General features: G+C 39.0%; 1 protein-coding gene across 2 annotated transcripts in view; it reads left to right on the top strand.

Annotated features, from left to right (window-relative positions):
- The window catches only part of LOC124605734 (ribonucleases P/MRP protein subunit POP1), an 87,126-nt gene that overhangs the window by 46,355 nt on the left and 25,460 nt on the right, over positions 1-15,311 (top strand). For both annotated transcript variants that reach the window (XM_047137614.1, XM_047137613.1), the window contains exon 6: positions 12,139-12,432. In XM_047137614.1, coding sequence (XP_046993570.1) covers positions 12,139-12,432 — 294 coding nt within the window. The remainder of the gene's footprint in view (positions 1-12,138; positions 12,433-15,311) is intronic.

The raw sequence follows: 15,311 nt of genomic DNA, 5'->3' as shown, positions 1-15,311 counted from the left end.
CTCATGGTTCAAAAGGGAACATGCAAATGATAAGCGAAGGTTAGTAGAGATTTGTGTCTGCGACAAGATCATGTGCGAAACCTACAACTACCAACATCACACCTTAGCAAAAGACCTGGCAGAGAATCTGAGAAATTCTGGTCTTACGTAAAATCACTAAACGGGTGTAAAGCTTCCATTCAGTCCCTTGTTGACCAGTCTGATGTGGCTGTTAAAGATTGCAAAACAAAAGCCGAAGTTTAAAATTTCACATTCAAGAAATTGTTCACACAGGAGAATTGTACAAACATACAATCATTTGACCATCGGGCAGACTCCCTTGTGGACAACATAGTGACAGTCGTACCTGGCATAGAGAAACAACTGAAAGATTTGAATGCAAATAAATCACCAGGTCCTGATGGAATACCAGTTCGATTTTACAAAGAGTACTCTAGGGCATTGGCCGCTTACCTAGCTTACATTTATTGTGAATCGCACAAAGTCCCAGCAACTGGAAAAAAGTGCAGGTGACTCCATTGTATAAGAAAGGTAAGAGAATGATCCTCAAAATTGCAGACCAATATTCCTAACTTCTGTTTGCTGCAGAATGTTGAGCATATTCTGAGTTTGAATATAATAAACTTTCTTGAGACTGATAAGCTTTTGTCCATCTGTTAACAAAGGTATGAGCATATGGCATAAGTTCACTGATTCGTCAGTGGCTCTAAGACTTCTTAAGTAATAGAACCCAGTATGTTGTTCTCAACAGCGAGTGCTCATCAGAGACAAGGATATCATTAGGAGTGCCCCGGGAAGCATGGTAGGACTGCTGTGTTCTCTATACACATAAATGATCTGGCGGACAAGGTGGGCAGCCATCTGCGGTTGTTTGCTGATGCTGCCATCATGTATGTATGTTGTCGAAGTTGAGTGACTGTAGGAAGATACAAGACGACTTAGACAAAATTTCCTGCTGGTGTGATGAATGGCAGCTAGCCCTAAATGTGGAAAAATGTAATTTAATGCGGATGAATAGAAAGATCAAACCTGTAGTGTTCAGATACAGTGTTACTAGTGTCCTGCTTGACACAGTCAAGTCATTTAAATATCTGGGCGTAATGTTGCAATGCGATATGACGTGAAACAAGCTTGTGAGAACTGTGGTAGCGAAGGTGAATGATCAAATTTGGTTTATTGGGAGAATCTTAGGAAAGAGTGGTTCACCTGTAAAGGAGACCGCATATAGGATGCTCATGTGACCCATTCTTGACTACTGCATGAGTGTTTGGGATCCATCTTGTCTCAAATCATACAGTTGTTAATTTTCTGGAAAAAAATATATGTTAGACCTCCATATCAGAAGTGTTAAGAAATAAAGTATTTTCATTTTATCTTAATATTTGTAAGTAGTACGGCCCTTTGAAATATGTCTATTTTGTAAATAACTCTTAAAACAGTAGAGAGAAAAAAACAAAAAACAAAAATATAACTAATAAACCAAAAGTACTGGAGACCTGGCAGATGTTTTGCTTTAAAGCTGCCTCTTAGTGTGCTGAAATTTAATTGACACCCGCACACTTTTCGGCTTCCTGTAACTTGTACATTTAAGACAAGAATACGAAATTTAAGTTATTTTTCCACTTAAAAAATTTTTTTTTTCTAATTTAGAAAGTCACAGAATGCTACCTTTTCTGTCATATTACCAAATACTACTGCTGTAACTATAAATAGTATCTTCTCTGCTCCAGCTACCTGTATTTTGTAACTGTTTATTACATAAATGGTAAAAAATTGCATTTTTACAAGTTTTAACGAATTATGTACCCGCAAAGCCCCTCCGAAAACTTTTGAGAATTACACAAAATAGTGTTTGGCTAATATGTTAGTAGTCAGTGTAGACACAATGGATATATTTTTTGTGTAAAGTGTTAAAAAAATTTTCAACGTTCTGCATATTTTGCATCACTGAATTTCTAGTTGTAAACTATGCATGTTGGCAACACTTATCCAGTGCTCCTCTGTTTATAACAAAGGAGTGAGAACTTGTACATAAACCATTCTGCATTGAGTTTTGTGTTTGGTTTGAACTTGTTGTTTGATATAATGTCAGTGAGGAAGTGTAGTAGTGAAAGAATGAGGTGTGTAGACTTTGAAAAAAGGCACAAAAGGTGGTGTTTAAGAAAAGTGAAAAACACTTCACAGTTGTTGGAAATCTGTCAGGGGTATTGCAGAAATATCTTGATCCTGAAGTAATGGTAATAGCATCACATCCATTGTGCGGGAATTGTTACACTCACTACAAGAAGAAATTTAGTGACAATCCACCTGAACGATCACCATCACTCAAATGTGAAACTGAAGAAGGCAGTGCAGATGTTTATAATCCTGGGTGTGAAGTTGATCTGCTGTAGCCCCTACTATATCCCACCTTAAAGATCCAGGAAAGAAGCAGCACAAGAAGAAAACAGTATGTAAAAAGAAAAGTGGAAGAAATTGAAACAAGTTTCACACAAGAAACATCTTCAAAACTCTGTGAAGTGTGTAATGTGGATGCACTTAGATGCAAAACCTGAAGATAGTGATATGTGCATAAAATATGGTTTCAAAACCTAAATACTGCTTAAACTTCTTGGCAGATTAAAACTGTGGATATATTTTTTGTGTAAAGTGTTAAAAAAATTTTCAACGTTCTGCATATTTTGCATCACTGAATTTCTAGTTGTAAACTATGCATGTTGGCAACACTTATCCAGTGCTCCTCTGTTTATAACAAAGGAGTGAGAACTTGTACATAAACCATTCTGCATTGAGTTTTGTGTTTGGTTTGAACTTGTTGTTTGATATAATGTCAGTGAGGAAGTGTAGTAGTGAAAGAATGAGGTGTGTAGACTTTGAAAAAAGGCACAAAAGGTGGTGTTTAAGAAAAGTGAAAAACACTTCACAGTTGTTGGAAATCTGTCAGGGGTATTGCAGAAATATCTTGATCCTGAAGTAATGGTAATAGCATCACATCCATTGTGCGGGAATTGTTACACTCACTACAAGAAGAAATTTAGTGACAATCCACCTGAACGATCACCATCACTCAAATGTGAAACTGAAGAAGGCAGTGCAGATGTTTATAATCCTGGGTGTGAAGTTGATCTGCTGTAGCCCCTACTATATCCCACCTTAAAGATCCAGGAAAGAAGCAGCACAAGAAGAAAACAGTATGTAAAAAGAAAAGTGGAAGAAATTGAAACAAGTTTCACACAAGAAACATCTTCAAAACTCTGTGAAGTGTGTAATGTGGATGCACTTAGATGCAAAACCTGAAGATAGTGATATGTGCATAAAATATGGTTTCAAAACCTAAATACTGCTTAAACTTCTTGGCAGATTAAAACTGTGTGCCGGACTGAGACTCGAACTCTTCGATCCCCAGTTTGGTTACACATGTAGTTTGCATCCTCCTCGTCTTGTGCTATAACTACTTGATCATCGGCAAATAGTAGGTGATGTAAATAAAATCCATCTTTAATTTCTAGCTCCATCACATTGCATTTAAGAGACCAACTCGTCAGACTGACATCTGTATAGAATGTTGATGACATGGAGCAGCCTTGTAACAGACCCCTACTTGTTCTAAATTTCTGTGAAAGTGTACTACCAATTTTCACTTGATTTAGGTTGTCTTTATACATTTCTTGTACTATTTTAATTAAAGGACCCTTTATGTTTGCCAAATGTAATGCTCTCCAAAGTAGTTTTCTTGGGACAGTATCAAATGATTTTTCTAAATCTATGGAAATTAATTCTATGTTTTTTGATTTTTACCTATGTTTCTCTAAGATCTGTAGTAATGTGAAAATATGATCTAAGTGTGATCTACCAGCTGTAAAGCCACATTGTTCTGCTTGGATTTTAAAATTTATTCCAACTTATTTTTAAATTTTTTACCAAAAATTCTCATTAATGTGTTTATAACACAAATTCCTTGATAGTTCAATCCCCTTTCTTAAATGTAGTATTGATATAGCCCAGCTTCATTACCTTTGGTATTGAATCTCCATGTAACATTTTAGTGAATAACCGTGTTATTAATTTCACAGTTTTGTCACCACCATATTTTAAGAACTCCAGACTGATATTGCCTGGTCCAGGTGATTTACCATTCTTTCCTGTTCTTAATACCTTACTCACTTCTCTTTGTAAAATTTGGATCCCCTCCCCTTCCCGCTCCTTTTCTTCCACTGTTCCTTCCTCGAGATACTCTTCTCTATCCTGATTTAATAATTTATTGAAATATTCTTCCCATATTTTTGGTGTTATCAGTTGAGGATTGGTTTTGGCTTTTGTCTCATGTCTAAATCCTTTTAATACTGATCACACTTGTTTCACTCTCACAAATCCTACTTCGCTATTGACATTGACACAAGTCCTTTCCCATGCTTCATTATTTGCTATCCTTATTTTTTTAATCGCTTCATTTTTCTTTTCCTAGTAGATTGTTCTTGTTGCTTCCAATTTATCATTCAGCCACCGGTTGAAAGCATTCCTCTTTTCTTTAACTGCCACTTCTATTTCCTCCGACCACCATTGTGCTGTACTGCTGTGGTTGTTTCCCCTTATGCCCAGCACCTCTGTTACTGTACTTATAACATTGGATTTTAAGTAATCATACATTTCCTCTGCATTTTCTTCAGATGATTCTTCCAATGTTTTTTCCATTCTGGCACCAAAGAATGTTCATATGCTTTCATCTTGTAGGCTGTCAATATTGAAGTATAGAGTTTGAGTTTCCTCAGCACAATTTGTTTTAATGTTGTTAGAATCATTCTTTGCATTCTTCCATGGCCAAAAACTCTTCATTTTTACTAAATAATGGTCTGATCCACATAGTTCTCCTCTACAAGATCTAACATCTACTGCCTTGAAACTTTGTAATGATAATATAATCTATTATAGAATGAAGTTCTCTAGTATTCGGTTGCCAAGTATATTTATGGATATCCTTGTGTTTAAAAAATGTGCTGGTAATTTTCAGATTAAACTGTTCACAAATTTCAACCAATCGTTCTCCATTGTCATTATATTCTCTCTCTCCATGTTTCCCCACTATCGGACATGATTCTTTAATTCCTACTCTTCCATTCATATCCCATATTATAACCAGTTCCTTCCTCCTTGGGGTTTTTTCTGTAGACACTCGAAGGACTCCCCAGAAAGTATCTCTCTCTTGGTCTCTTGTATCATCCATGGGTGCATATACACCAATAATTACAACTTCTCTGGCAAATAGTCATTTCTACCACAATAATAAATTCATTAATAAATTTCTAGTGTGTGATTCTCTTTTTACATGCCTTCTTTATTGTAATGGAGACTCCTGCTTTGGCTCTTACCGCTTTGGACACCCCACTCCAAATATATGCATGGTTACCAAGTTGTTGTTCTCCTTTGTGTTTCCTCTTGATCTCAGAGAGCATGACAACATCCATTTTGAAACTGCCGAGTTCTGTGGGTAACATATTCAGTTTTGTGGAGATACCTTGCACATTCCAGCATCCAAATGTCATATTCTTTTTTTCTTTACCAATTTGTCATCCAAGATTCAAGTTTTTCCGAGGCATATTGTTAGATTTTCTAGCATTTTAATTTTTTCACATGAGTGAGGAGCTGGCCCACTGCACAATCCCCAACCTGGAGGACTAGGCAATTTATTCTCAAGGTTTTCTTCCGTTAGTTTTTGATAAGCCAGTATCACAGTACATGGCAGCTGCCTCTAGGTTTGGTCCACCCCGGGTATTTTATTTCCCTGACACCCACCATACCTGGTGAGCTTTGCCTGGGGAGGCGTTCAATGAGAGACTAGCACTAGTAATTATTTTGATTCAGAAATAACAGTTTTGCATCACATTTACTTGAAATCAGCGATCAGTTAATATATTTAAGAGTCCAAGATTTTTTACCTTGAGAGTATAGCTAGGTTTTTCAAAAAAATTTCTCACATTTTGTACAGACAAGTATTACCCACTCTGATTGTACATTCCCTAAGCACAATGACCAACTAATGTACCATGAAATTTTTGCAACATTTAGGATGAGGTTTTGGAGAAAATAATTCCTAAATAACCAAAAATTTCAGATTCTTTCATCTTTATGGACAAATATTTTGATAGATTAAGAATTTCATCCATTAATGTCACAGCTGACAGTTAGCAGTCCTTCCACTTTATCATTTCTGAAGACATTTAACATCTTGTGACCATTCATATTTTCAAAGCATAATTTTGAAATTCGCAAATGTTACAAATTTTCATAGTGTATTTAAAAAATAAGAACAAGAAGAAGAAGAAGAAGAAACTTTTCATTTCTTTAGTACAATTTTTCAATTTTCCCTTATGTTATGACATTTTCTTATGTACTCTCATTTAGAGAGGTCTGTAGCAATTTTAACAAATCATCAGAAAATCAAAATAATATAATTTTGGAGAGGTATCTTGTTGAACTCTGAAATATATTTTTTTCAGCAAACTTTGAAATAGCGATGTGTCACATTCACTCTTGACCTGTATGATTTGAGATGAAATCTCCCTGTACCACGTCGGATTGGAGGAAGACATTGAGGCAATTCAGAGAAAGGCTGCTAGATTTGTTACTGATAGGTTTGAACAACATGTAAGCATTACGGAGATGCTTTGGGAACTCCTGGAGGGAAGGTGACGTTCTTTCTGAGAAACACTGTTGAGAAAATGTGAAGCATTTGAAACTGACTGCCGAAAGATTCTACTGCCACCAACATACATTATGCGTAAGAACCACGAATTTAAGATAAGAAAAATTGGGCTTCATACAGAGGTATATAGACAGTGGTTTTTCCCTCATTCTATTTGCAAGTGAAACAGGAAAGGAAATGACAAGTAGTGTTAGAGGGAACCGTCTGTCACGCACCATATGGTGGCTTGCGGAGTATTGCTGTTGATGTAGAACATTACATACGCAACTTGTTAATTTGAAAACCAACTCGGCTAATTACAGCTCTGGGAATACAGATATTATGGTCAGTTTCAGTTTGATCTCCCTCTTCAGGAGAGTCTCACTTTCTGAAATCTTGAAGATAATTGCAGAAAAGTTTGACATTTGTTTCACTAACACATTGTCACCTCAGTTTTTTTCCTGTTTTGCGGAAAGTACTGTGAACAAACTGGTGATGTGGCAGTTGGTAGTATGTTGCTGCCCCTTGTGGCAAACCTATATATGGAATACTTTGAAAGAACCATACTAGAATCTTCAAATTCAAGCCAATTATTTCTACTAATACATGGTTGATACACTTGTGATGTGGCCAGATGGGTTGAAAAAATTTGGGGCAGTTCATGGATAATTTAAGCAGTATGCATCTTAACATTAAATTCATAACCAGACTTCCATGACATGCTTGTTATGAAAGTAATGGGAAGGTCCCTTTGTCACAGTGCATGCAGAAAACAACCACATGCTGACCTCTAGCTCCACACCTTGAACCATCATTATGGATCACAAAGAAATCATGTGCTAGAGACTCAGGTCCATAGGTCTTGATTGCTGTCATTCAGGGAGAACCTCACGAAGGAATTACCACACCTATGAATTAATCAGTTTTTGGCAATATAATGTAATTGGACAGATTACAAAATCTACTCACCATGTGGTGGCAGGAGAACACACACATAAAAGGAAGTTATACTTATGCAAGCTTTCAGAGCCAGTGGCTCCTCCTCCTGGCAGAAGGATTGGAAGGGGAAGAAAGAGGGGTGAAGGAGAAGGACTGGAGAGGTTTAGCAGGGTTGCAACAAGTTCTGAAAATCAGGAAATTTCAAACATGAAAATCAGGGAAATTTGAAAAAAAAAAAAAGAAAAAGAAGACTGGAAAAATTTCATTTTTGTCTCAGTAGATGAAATGTCTTGTTTACTGAGGTGTCATGCAGCTTCACTGGCTGGGCACAGTTGAGTACATGTACCACTTCCCTACTCCCTCATTCCTACTGCTTCTCCCCTTCCTACCAGTCCCCTCAGCTCGCAGTCAGTGCTGCCACCACTTCTTGCCATTAGCCAAGCAATTGCCAACAGGACCAGAGAGTCATGAGGAATGGTTTGCTCGGATCTGATTCTCAGAGATTGTTGACGCAGTGACCAGAGATGGTGGTCATGTGTGCATGAGATGTGTCTGGGTGGATGTGTGTATGCTCTCGTTTTCTGACGAAGGCTTTGGTCGGAAATTTAATTGTGAGAGTGTGATTGCTTTTCCTACGTGCCTCTCTGCAGCTCATCAATCATCTTTACGGTGAATTGCTACCTATCCTCACCAGTATTGACTTTCAGAGTATTTTGCGCAAGTTATCTGTTGCACGGATAGATCACCGTGGTCTCATTTCATGAGCATGGTGTCTGTGACAGATGAATAACTGACCACGCTGGTGGACTTCCATGACGGACCAAAACTGCAGGCCTTTCTGCAGGTATCTGTAACAGATAGGGCCTGTTGATCTGAAGCCCATCGTTTCCCACTAATGCGCAGGCCTTGCCCATTAGATCTTGTCTCACCGATCTGCCTGCAGGCTGAGTCTGTTTGTGTGTGACGTAATGCGGTGGATTTTTGTGGTTCATCCAAGGACCCAGGACTTTGGTGCTCCTCAGCAGGCCAGAGACCATGGACAATGGATTTCAGGAATTGTGACTGTCTCATTGCCATTACATTGTACAGTGCAGCATTTTATAGACATTTTATTTATTCTAGTACATTTTGGCATTATATATATTAGAAAGTAGGGACGCTAAGAAGAAGAAAATTGTGGCAGTGGCTGGCAGTTTGTATGCTATGTATTCATATATTTTTTGAAAGAAAATTCACACAATACCTGTAAAATAATAGACATAGTATAGTGACTAATAACCAAATATAACGAACATAGTAGAACCAACATTTTATTGGTGGTCACCTACAGTGTTGGTTTACCCAACTCTTCCCTGCCTTATATATACCTTTTTCAACAGGTCTACTTTTTTCTGAGGTTATTTCTCAAATCAGTGAAGGTATTTCAAATCTGTCTTGTGACTCCAAGGAAATGCATATTGTCATCATCAAATATGTTCTGTTTTATTGAAATAAAATAACAACAATGGTCTTAATGAAACACACATACCATTTGGCTTGATTTCTCCATTTAAAAACACCCTTCATTACAAAAGATGTCAATTTACGTACTTGAGATTCTTGCTCACACAGGGAAGACATATAGAAGTCCTTACATTTTTCTGTCAACTTATGTCTTTACTTAGCCTTGAGATCTCAGAATTTGTCAGGGAATAATGCTACTTGTCTGGAATTCAGTGAAATATCAGAGAATTTCACTTGGGGAAACATGTGGCAACCCTGTTTAGGAAAAGGGGTACATTTTGGAAAAATCGTCCAGAATCACGGGTCGGGAAACACTGAATCGGGTGAGAAGGAAAGACTTTCTTTCCTTCTTGTCCTGCCCAGTAAGTGTCTCCTGACCCACAATTCTGGATGACTTTTTTTGAAAACTACCCCTTTTTCTAAGCCTCTCCTGTCCTTTTCCTTCGCCTGTCTTCCTTTCCCTTCAACCCTTTTGCCGGAAGAAGAAGAGAGCCACTGCCTCCGGAAGCTTGCGTAAGTGTAATCTTCTTTTATGTGCGTGTTCTCATGGCACTGTTTGGTGAGTAGGTATTTTTATCTATCCAATTATATTATAACACCTGTGAATTGTATTCTGTAGGAATGGGATCTCAGGGTCACAAATTAAGCAGTGTTGCAATCAAGTGAGGTTGAGACTGAGAAAGAAAAAAAAAGTAAAAAATTACTTACCTGCCCAAGGCTGGCCCAGTCTCTGGAAAGATTAGTTGACTCATGGAAACTAGGCATCCAGAGTTTTTTGTTCAAATCGACAAAGGTAGAAAGTCCTCTTTGTAATGTTAAAGATGATCTAGGTCTTCAAAAGCTGGGTATGGACCACATTTCATGCGGATGTGGCATGTCATATGTGAAACAGTATGTTAAAACAGTTGAAGGAAGGTGCATCTAACATCAGGGACACATCTGACTAAAACAACCACCAGTATGTGATGCAATGTAACCTTTTTAGTATACGTATCTACACTGTGGTTTATTTGTTGGCAAGAGGACACTGCTTCAGTTTTCCCGATACCTGATGATCTGCCATAATTTTTATCTGGTAACGCAAATGTTATGACAGTTCATATAATTTATGGAGTTGGACCTTCTTTTGAGCTGTAAGGGGCCATGGGGAGGGGGCAAGGATTTAATTTGCTGCAGATTTACTGATTCATCCCTTTTTTGTACTGAAATTGTCAGCTGGTCATATTTAGGTAGGTAGTTTTTTGGCTTTCATTTCTTAAGTTTTTTTACTTCTATAATAAGGCAGTAAGCAAACTTTAGAGTGTAAAAATGTGTTATAAAAGAAGTATTATTAATTTAAAGGTGTAAGAAGTGTTGACAAAATATCACAAATGATTTCATGTGTGCTCTGTGCAACTTCTGGTTCCATGAAAAATGTGGAGTATAATTCCATGAAGAAACATGTTTGTTGGAATCCTTCATGTGCATTATGGACACTATATGTTGGTACAAATTGTACATAGAGGTTTAAAGTAAGTTAGACAGCTACAAAATCAGATGCATGATGTAAGTAGTGAGTGCCTGTTCCTATTGGAAACTGATGTAAACTGTGTCAGGATTAGTAAGTATCTTCAGAAGTGAACGATACAAAATTTAAAACAAAAAATAATGTGTCAGGAAACTGGCTGTGACACACCTTCAAATTGGTTTTTAAAGAAGTTGTTATGGCAGTCAGTCATGGTTGTAGACTGGTTCCCTTTTTTATTAAAAGCCGTCCACTGTAAAAACAAGTGCTTTTAAAAAGTGTAGTTCATCTTCATTGAAGTTTGCACAGAGCTGCCTACATACAAGCTACTGCCATTATTAAATTGTCCTTGGATGATTCTGTTCTGACATTTTGTGAGTTAAACAGTGTGTGTGTGCAAAAATGACACTTGTGAGATGTAAATGCAAGTGATAGTGTCAAATATTCCATTGTAAGTGTCATACATCGATAGAGAAACACCCAATGCCAATAAACAAATATTGATGTTATGTAAACACTACGGAACAAAAACTTCTTGGATGTGAATAATACCGGTTGCAGATTCCACAGATCATTTGATTGCATCAGAAAAGGTGGAAAAATCATTGTTACCAGATGCTACATATGTACTGAAAATTTAGTACAATTGTGAGATTCAGAAGTTGTGGAAAGGGTTTGGGCAATCTGTATGTATTGAAAGTGGTTTTATTTCTGACATTGTATGATACTCGTAGTGTTCAATTTTGAAAACTCTATTAGCTGAAATTAGTCATTGTCTGATATATTTTATGTATATGTATGCACCCCTCTATGTTCTGATAATTCAAATTACATAACAAACAACCTTTGTCGTATCACATCAGTTGTTATTAAATATTTTATACAAGCTGTTTTTGAGATTCTAACATACTGATGGAGGGTAGGACCAGCAGCTTGGGTTATTAAAATCTTTGTTGTCCTTCAGTGTCCATTACAGTTGCAATAATAACCATTACTTGGTTTCTTTGGTTACATGTACATTGCTGGAAACTGTATGAATACACTTTTGTCTAAGGCCATGGTTTGAAAATTGACATGATTGTCTGAAACTAGTCATTACAAAGAAATGACTAGTGATGAGTATTGAAGGAAAATAGAACTAGTTTTGGATTAAAAATATGGACCACCACCTTTGTCTCGGATTCAATTCCTGGCCGGGTTGGGGATTTTCTCTGCCTGGGAACTGGGTGTTTGTGTTGTCATCATCATCATCATCATCATCATCATCATCATTCGTGACAATGTCTAGATTGGACTGTGAAAAAAAGAGAGACTGTGTAAATTTTGGGGCTTTGTACGGGTGCTGATGACTGCGCAGTTGAACGCCCACAAACCAAACATCTTCATCACCGCCTGCGTATTCCCATAGAAATAAGTTTTGTTTGTGATGTAGTTAACTTCTGTGAACACAAATAGAAAACAATGAATAAAGTAGTATACTATGTTCGTATAAATTTTAAAAAAATGTTTACAGTCTTGTGGTCACAGGAGCTTCCCGGATCAGGGTTACAATCCCTGCCTCCACAGTCTGTTGTCAGCCCATTGTGGACAGCAGCAGTGAGAGATGCTGTCACAACGTCAAAACCATCAGCAACTGACATAGCTCACAACAGGTCATATAACGTCATCCCACTGCAGGCAGCTGACGAGCATGATACTGGAGACACCAGTGCTAGTTTGTCATCAATGGAGGGTCCTACGTGGCAGAAAGTACCCATTCTCCTTCTGCAGAGACCTGGCAGTCAGAATGGAGCTAAAAAACGATTGGGTAACTCATAGATTTAAGGTGTAATAATAATAATAATAATAATAATAATAATAATAATAATACTTATGCTATACCAATATTGACCTACTCATTTGGAGTAGTGAAATGGAGTAACACAGACCTAGAAGCACTCAATACACTTACACGATCACAATGCCACAAATATAGAATACATCACATACATTCAGCAACTGAAAGATTCACATTAAGCAGAAAGGAAGGAGGAAGGGGATTTATCGACATAAAAAAACCTACATTATGGACAGGTAGACAATTTAAGAAAATTCTTTATAGAACGAGCAGAAACTAGCAAAATACACAAAGCAATCACTCATATAAATACATCGGCTACACCACTGCAATTTCATAACCACTTCTACAACCCTTTAGATCACATAACATCAACAGATACGAAGAAAGTAAATTGGAAAAAGAAAACACTACATGGCAAGCACCCGTATCATCTAACACAGCCACACATCGATCAAGACGCACCCAACACATGGCTAAGAAAAGGCGATATATACAGTGAGACGGAAGGATTCATGATTGCAATACAGGATCAAACAATAAACACCAGATATTACAGCAAGCATATTATTAAAGATCCTAATACCACAACAGATAAATGCAGACTTTGCAAACAACAAATAGAAACAGTAGATCACATCACAAGTGGATGTACAATACTAGCAAATACAGAATACCCCAGAAGACATGACAATGTAGCAAAAATAATACATCAACAGCTTGCCTTACAACATAAACTTATAAAACAACATGTTCCCACATACAAGTATGCACCACAAAATGTACTGGAGAACGATGAATACAAATTATACTGGAACAGAACCATTATAACAGATAAAACAACACCACATAACAAACCTGACATCATACTCACCAATAAAAAGAAGTAATTAACACAACTAATCGAAATTTCCATACCCAATACAACAAATATACAGAAGAAAACAGGAGAAAAAATTGAAAAATACATCCAACTGGCTGAGGAAGTCAAGGACATGTGGCATCAGGATAAAGTTGACATTATACCAATTATACTATCAACTACAGGAGTCATACCACACAATATCCACCAGTACATCAGTGCAATACAGCTACACTCCTGGAAATGGAAAAAAGAACACATTGACACCGGTGTGTCAGACCCACCATACTTGCTCCGGACACTGCGAGAGGGCTGTACAAGCAATGATCATACGCACGGCACAGCGGACACACCAGGAACCGCGGTGTTGGCCGTCGAATGGCGCTAGCTGCGCAGCATTTGTGCACCGCCGCCGTCAGTGTCAGCCAGTTTGCCGTGGCATACGGAGCTCCATCGCAGTCTTTAACACTGGTAGCATGCCGCGACAGCGTGGACGTGAACCGTATGTGCAGTTGACGGACTTTGAGCGAGGGCGTATAGTGGGCATGCGGGAGGCCGGGTGGACGTACCGCCGAATTGCTCAACACGTGGGGCGTGAGGTCTCCACAGTACATCGATGTTGTCGCCAGTGGTCGGCGGAAGGTGCACGTGCCCGTCGACCTGGGACCGGACCGCAGCGACGCACGGATGCACGCCAAGACCGTAGGATCCTACGCAGTGCCGTAGGGGACCGCACCGCCACTTCCCAGCAAATTAGGGACACTGTTGCTCCTGGGGTATCGGCGAGGACCATTCGCAACCGTCTCCATGAAGCTGGGCTACGGTCCCGCACACCGTTAGGCCGTCTTCTGCTCACGCCCCAACATCGTGCAGCCCGCCTCCAGTGGTGTCGCGACAGGCGTGAATGGAGGGACGAATGGAGACGTGTCGTCTTCAGCGATGAGAGTCGCTTCTGCCTTGGTGCCAATGATGGTCGTATGCGTGTTTGGCGCCGTGCAGGTGAGCGCCACAATCAGGACTGCATACGACCGAGGCACACAGGGCCAACACCCGGCATCATGGTGTGGGTAGCGATCTCCTACACTGGCCGTACACCACTGGTGATCGTCGAGGGGACACTGAATAGTGCACAGTACATCCAAACCGTCATCTAACCCATCGTTCTACCATTCCTAGACCGGCAAGGGAACTTGCTGTTCCAACAGGACAATGCACGTCCGCATGTATCCCGTGCCACCCAACGTGCTCTAGAAGGTGTAAGTCAACTACCCTGGCCAGCAAGATCTCCGGATCTGTCCCCCATTGAGCATGTTTGGGACTGGATGAAGCGTCGTCTCACGCGGTCTGCACGTCCAGCACGAACGCTGGTCCAACTGAGGCGCCAGGTGGAAATGGCATGGCAAGCCGTTCCACAGGACTACATCCAGCATCTCTACGATTGTCTCCATGGGAGAATAGCAGCCTGCATTGCTGCGAAAGGTGGATATACACTGTACTAGTGCCGACATTGTGCATGCTCTGTTGCCTGTGTCTATGTGCCTGTGGTTCTGTCAGTGTGATCATGTGATGTATCTGACCCCAGGAATGTGTCAATAAAATTTCCCCTTCCTGGGACAATAAATTCACGGTGTTCTTATTTCAATTTCCAGGAGTGTACATCCAAACTACAGAAATCTGTAATTATTGACACTTGTTCAATTATCCGAAAGTTCCTAAATGCAATGTAACATATACCGTACAGTTAAAAGGAAGTCACGCTTGATCAAGGTCCGCGTCACCTTCCATTTTTAACCAGGCATAACGTCTGAGACAAGAAAGAAATAATAATAATATGTGGTAATAGATAGTCTTCAGTGTAACACAAATAATGGAAGTAGTAAAAGTAACAAATAACCAGATAATTGAGGCTTTGAGTCACAGGAAAGCACATAAAAAAAGACTGAGAATGGTGCAGCTCGACTGGTATGAGGGGGGGTCTGTCGGATGG

The sequence above is a fragment of the Schistocerca americana genome, chromosome 3 (assembly GCF_021461395.2).
Source record: "Schistocerca americana isolate TAMUIC-IGC-003095 chromosome 3, iqSchAmer2.1, whole genome shotgun sequence".
Classification (NCBI taxonomy): domain Eukaryota; kingdom Metazoa; phylum Arthropoda; class Insecta; order Orthoptera; family Acrididae; genus Schistocerca; species Schistocerca americana.
The sequence above is the reverse complement of the archived record's forward strand: the minus strand, read 5'-3'. Positions and strand labels throughout refer to the sequence as shown.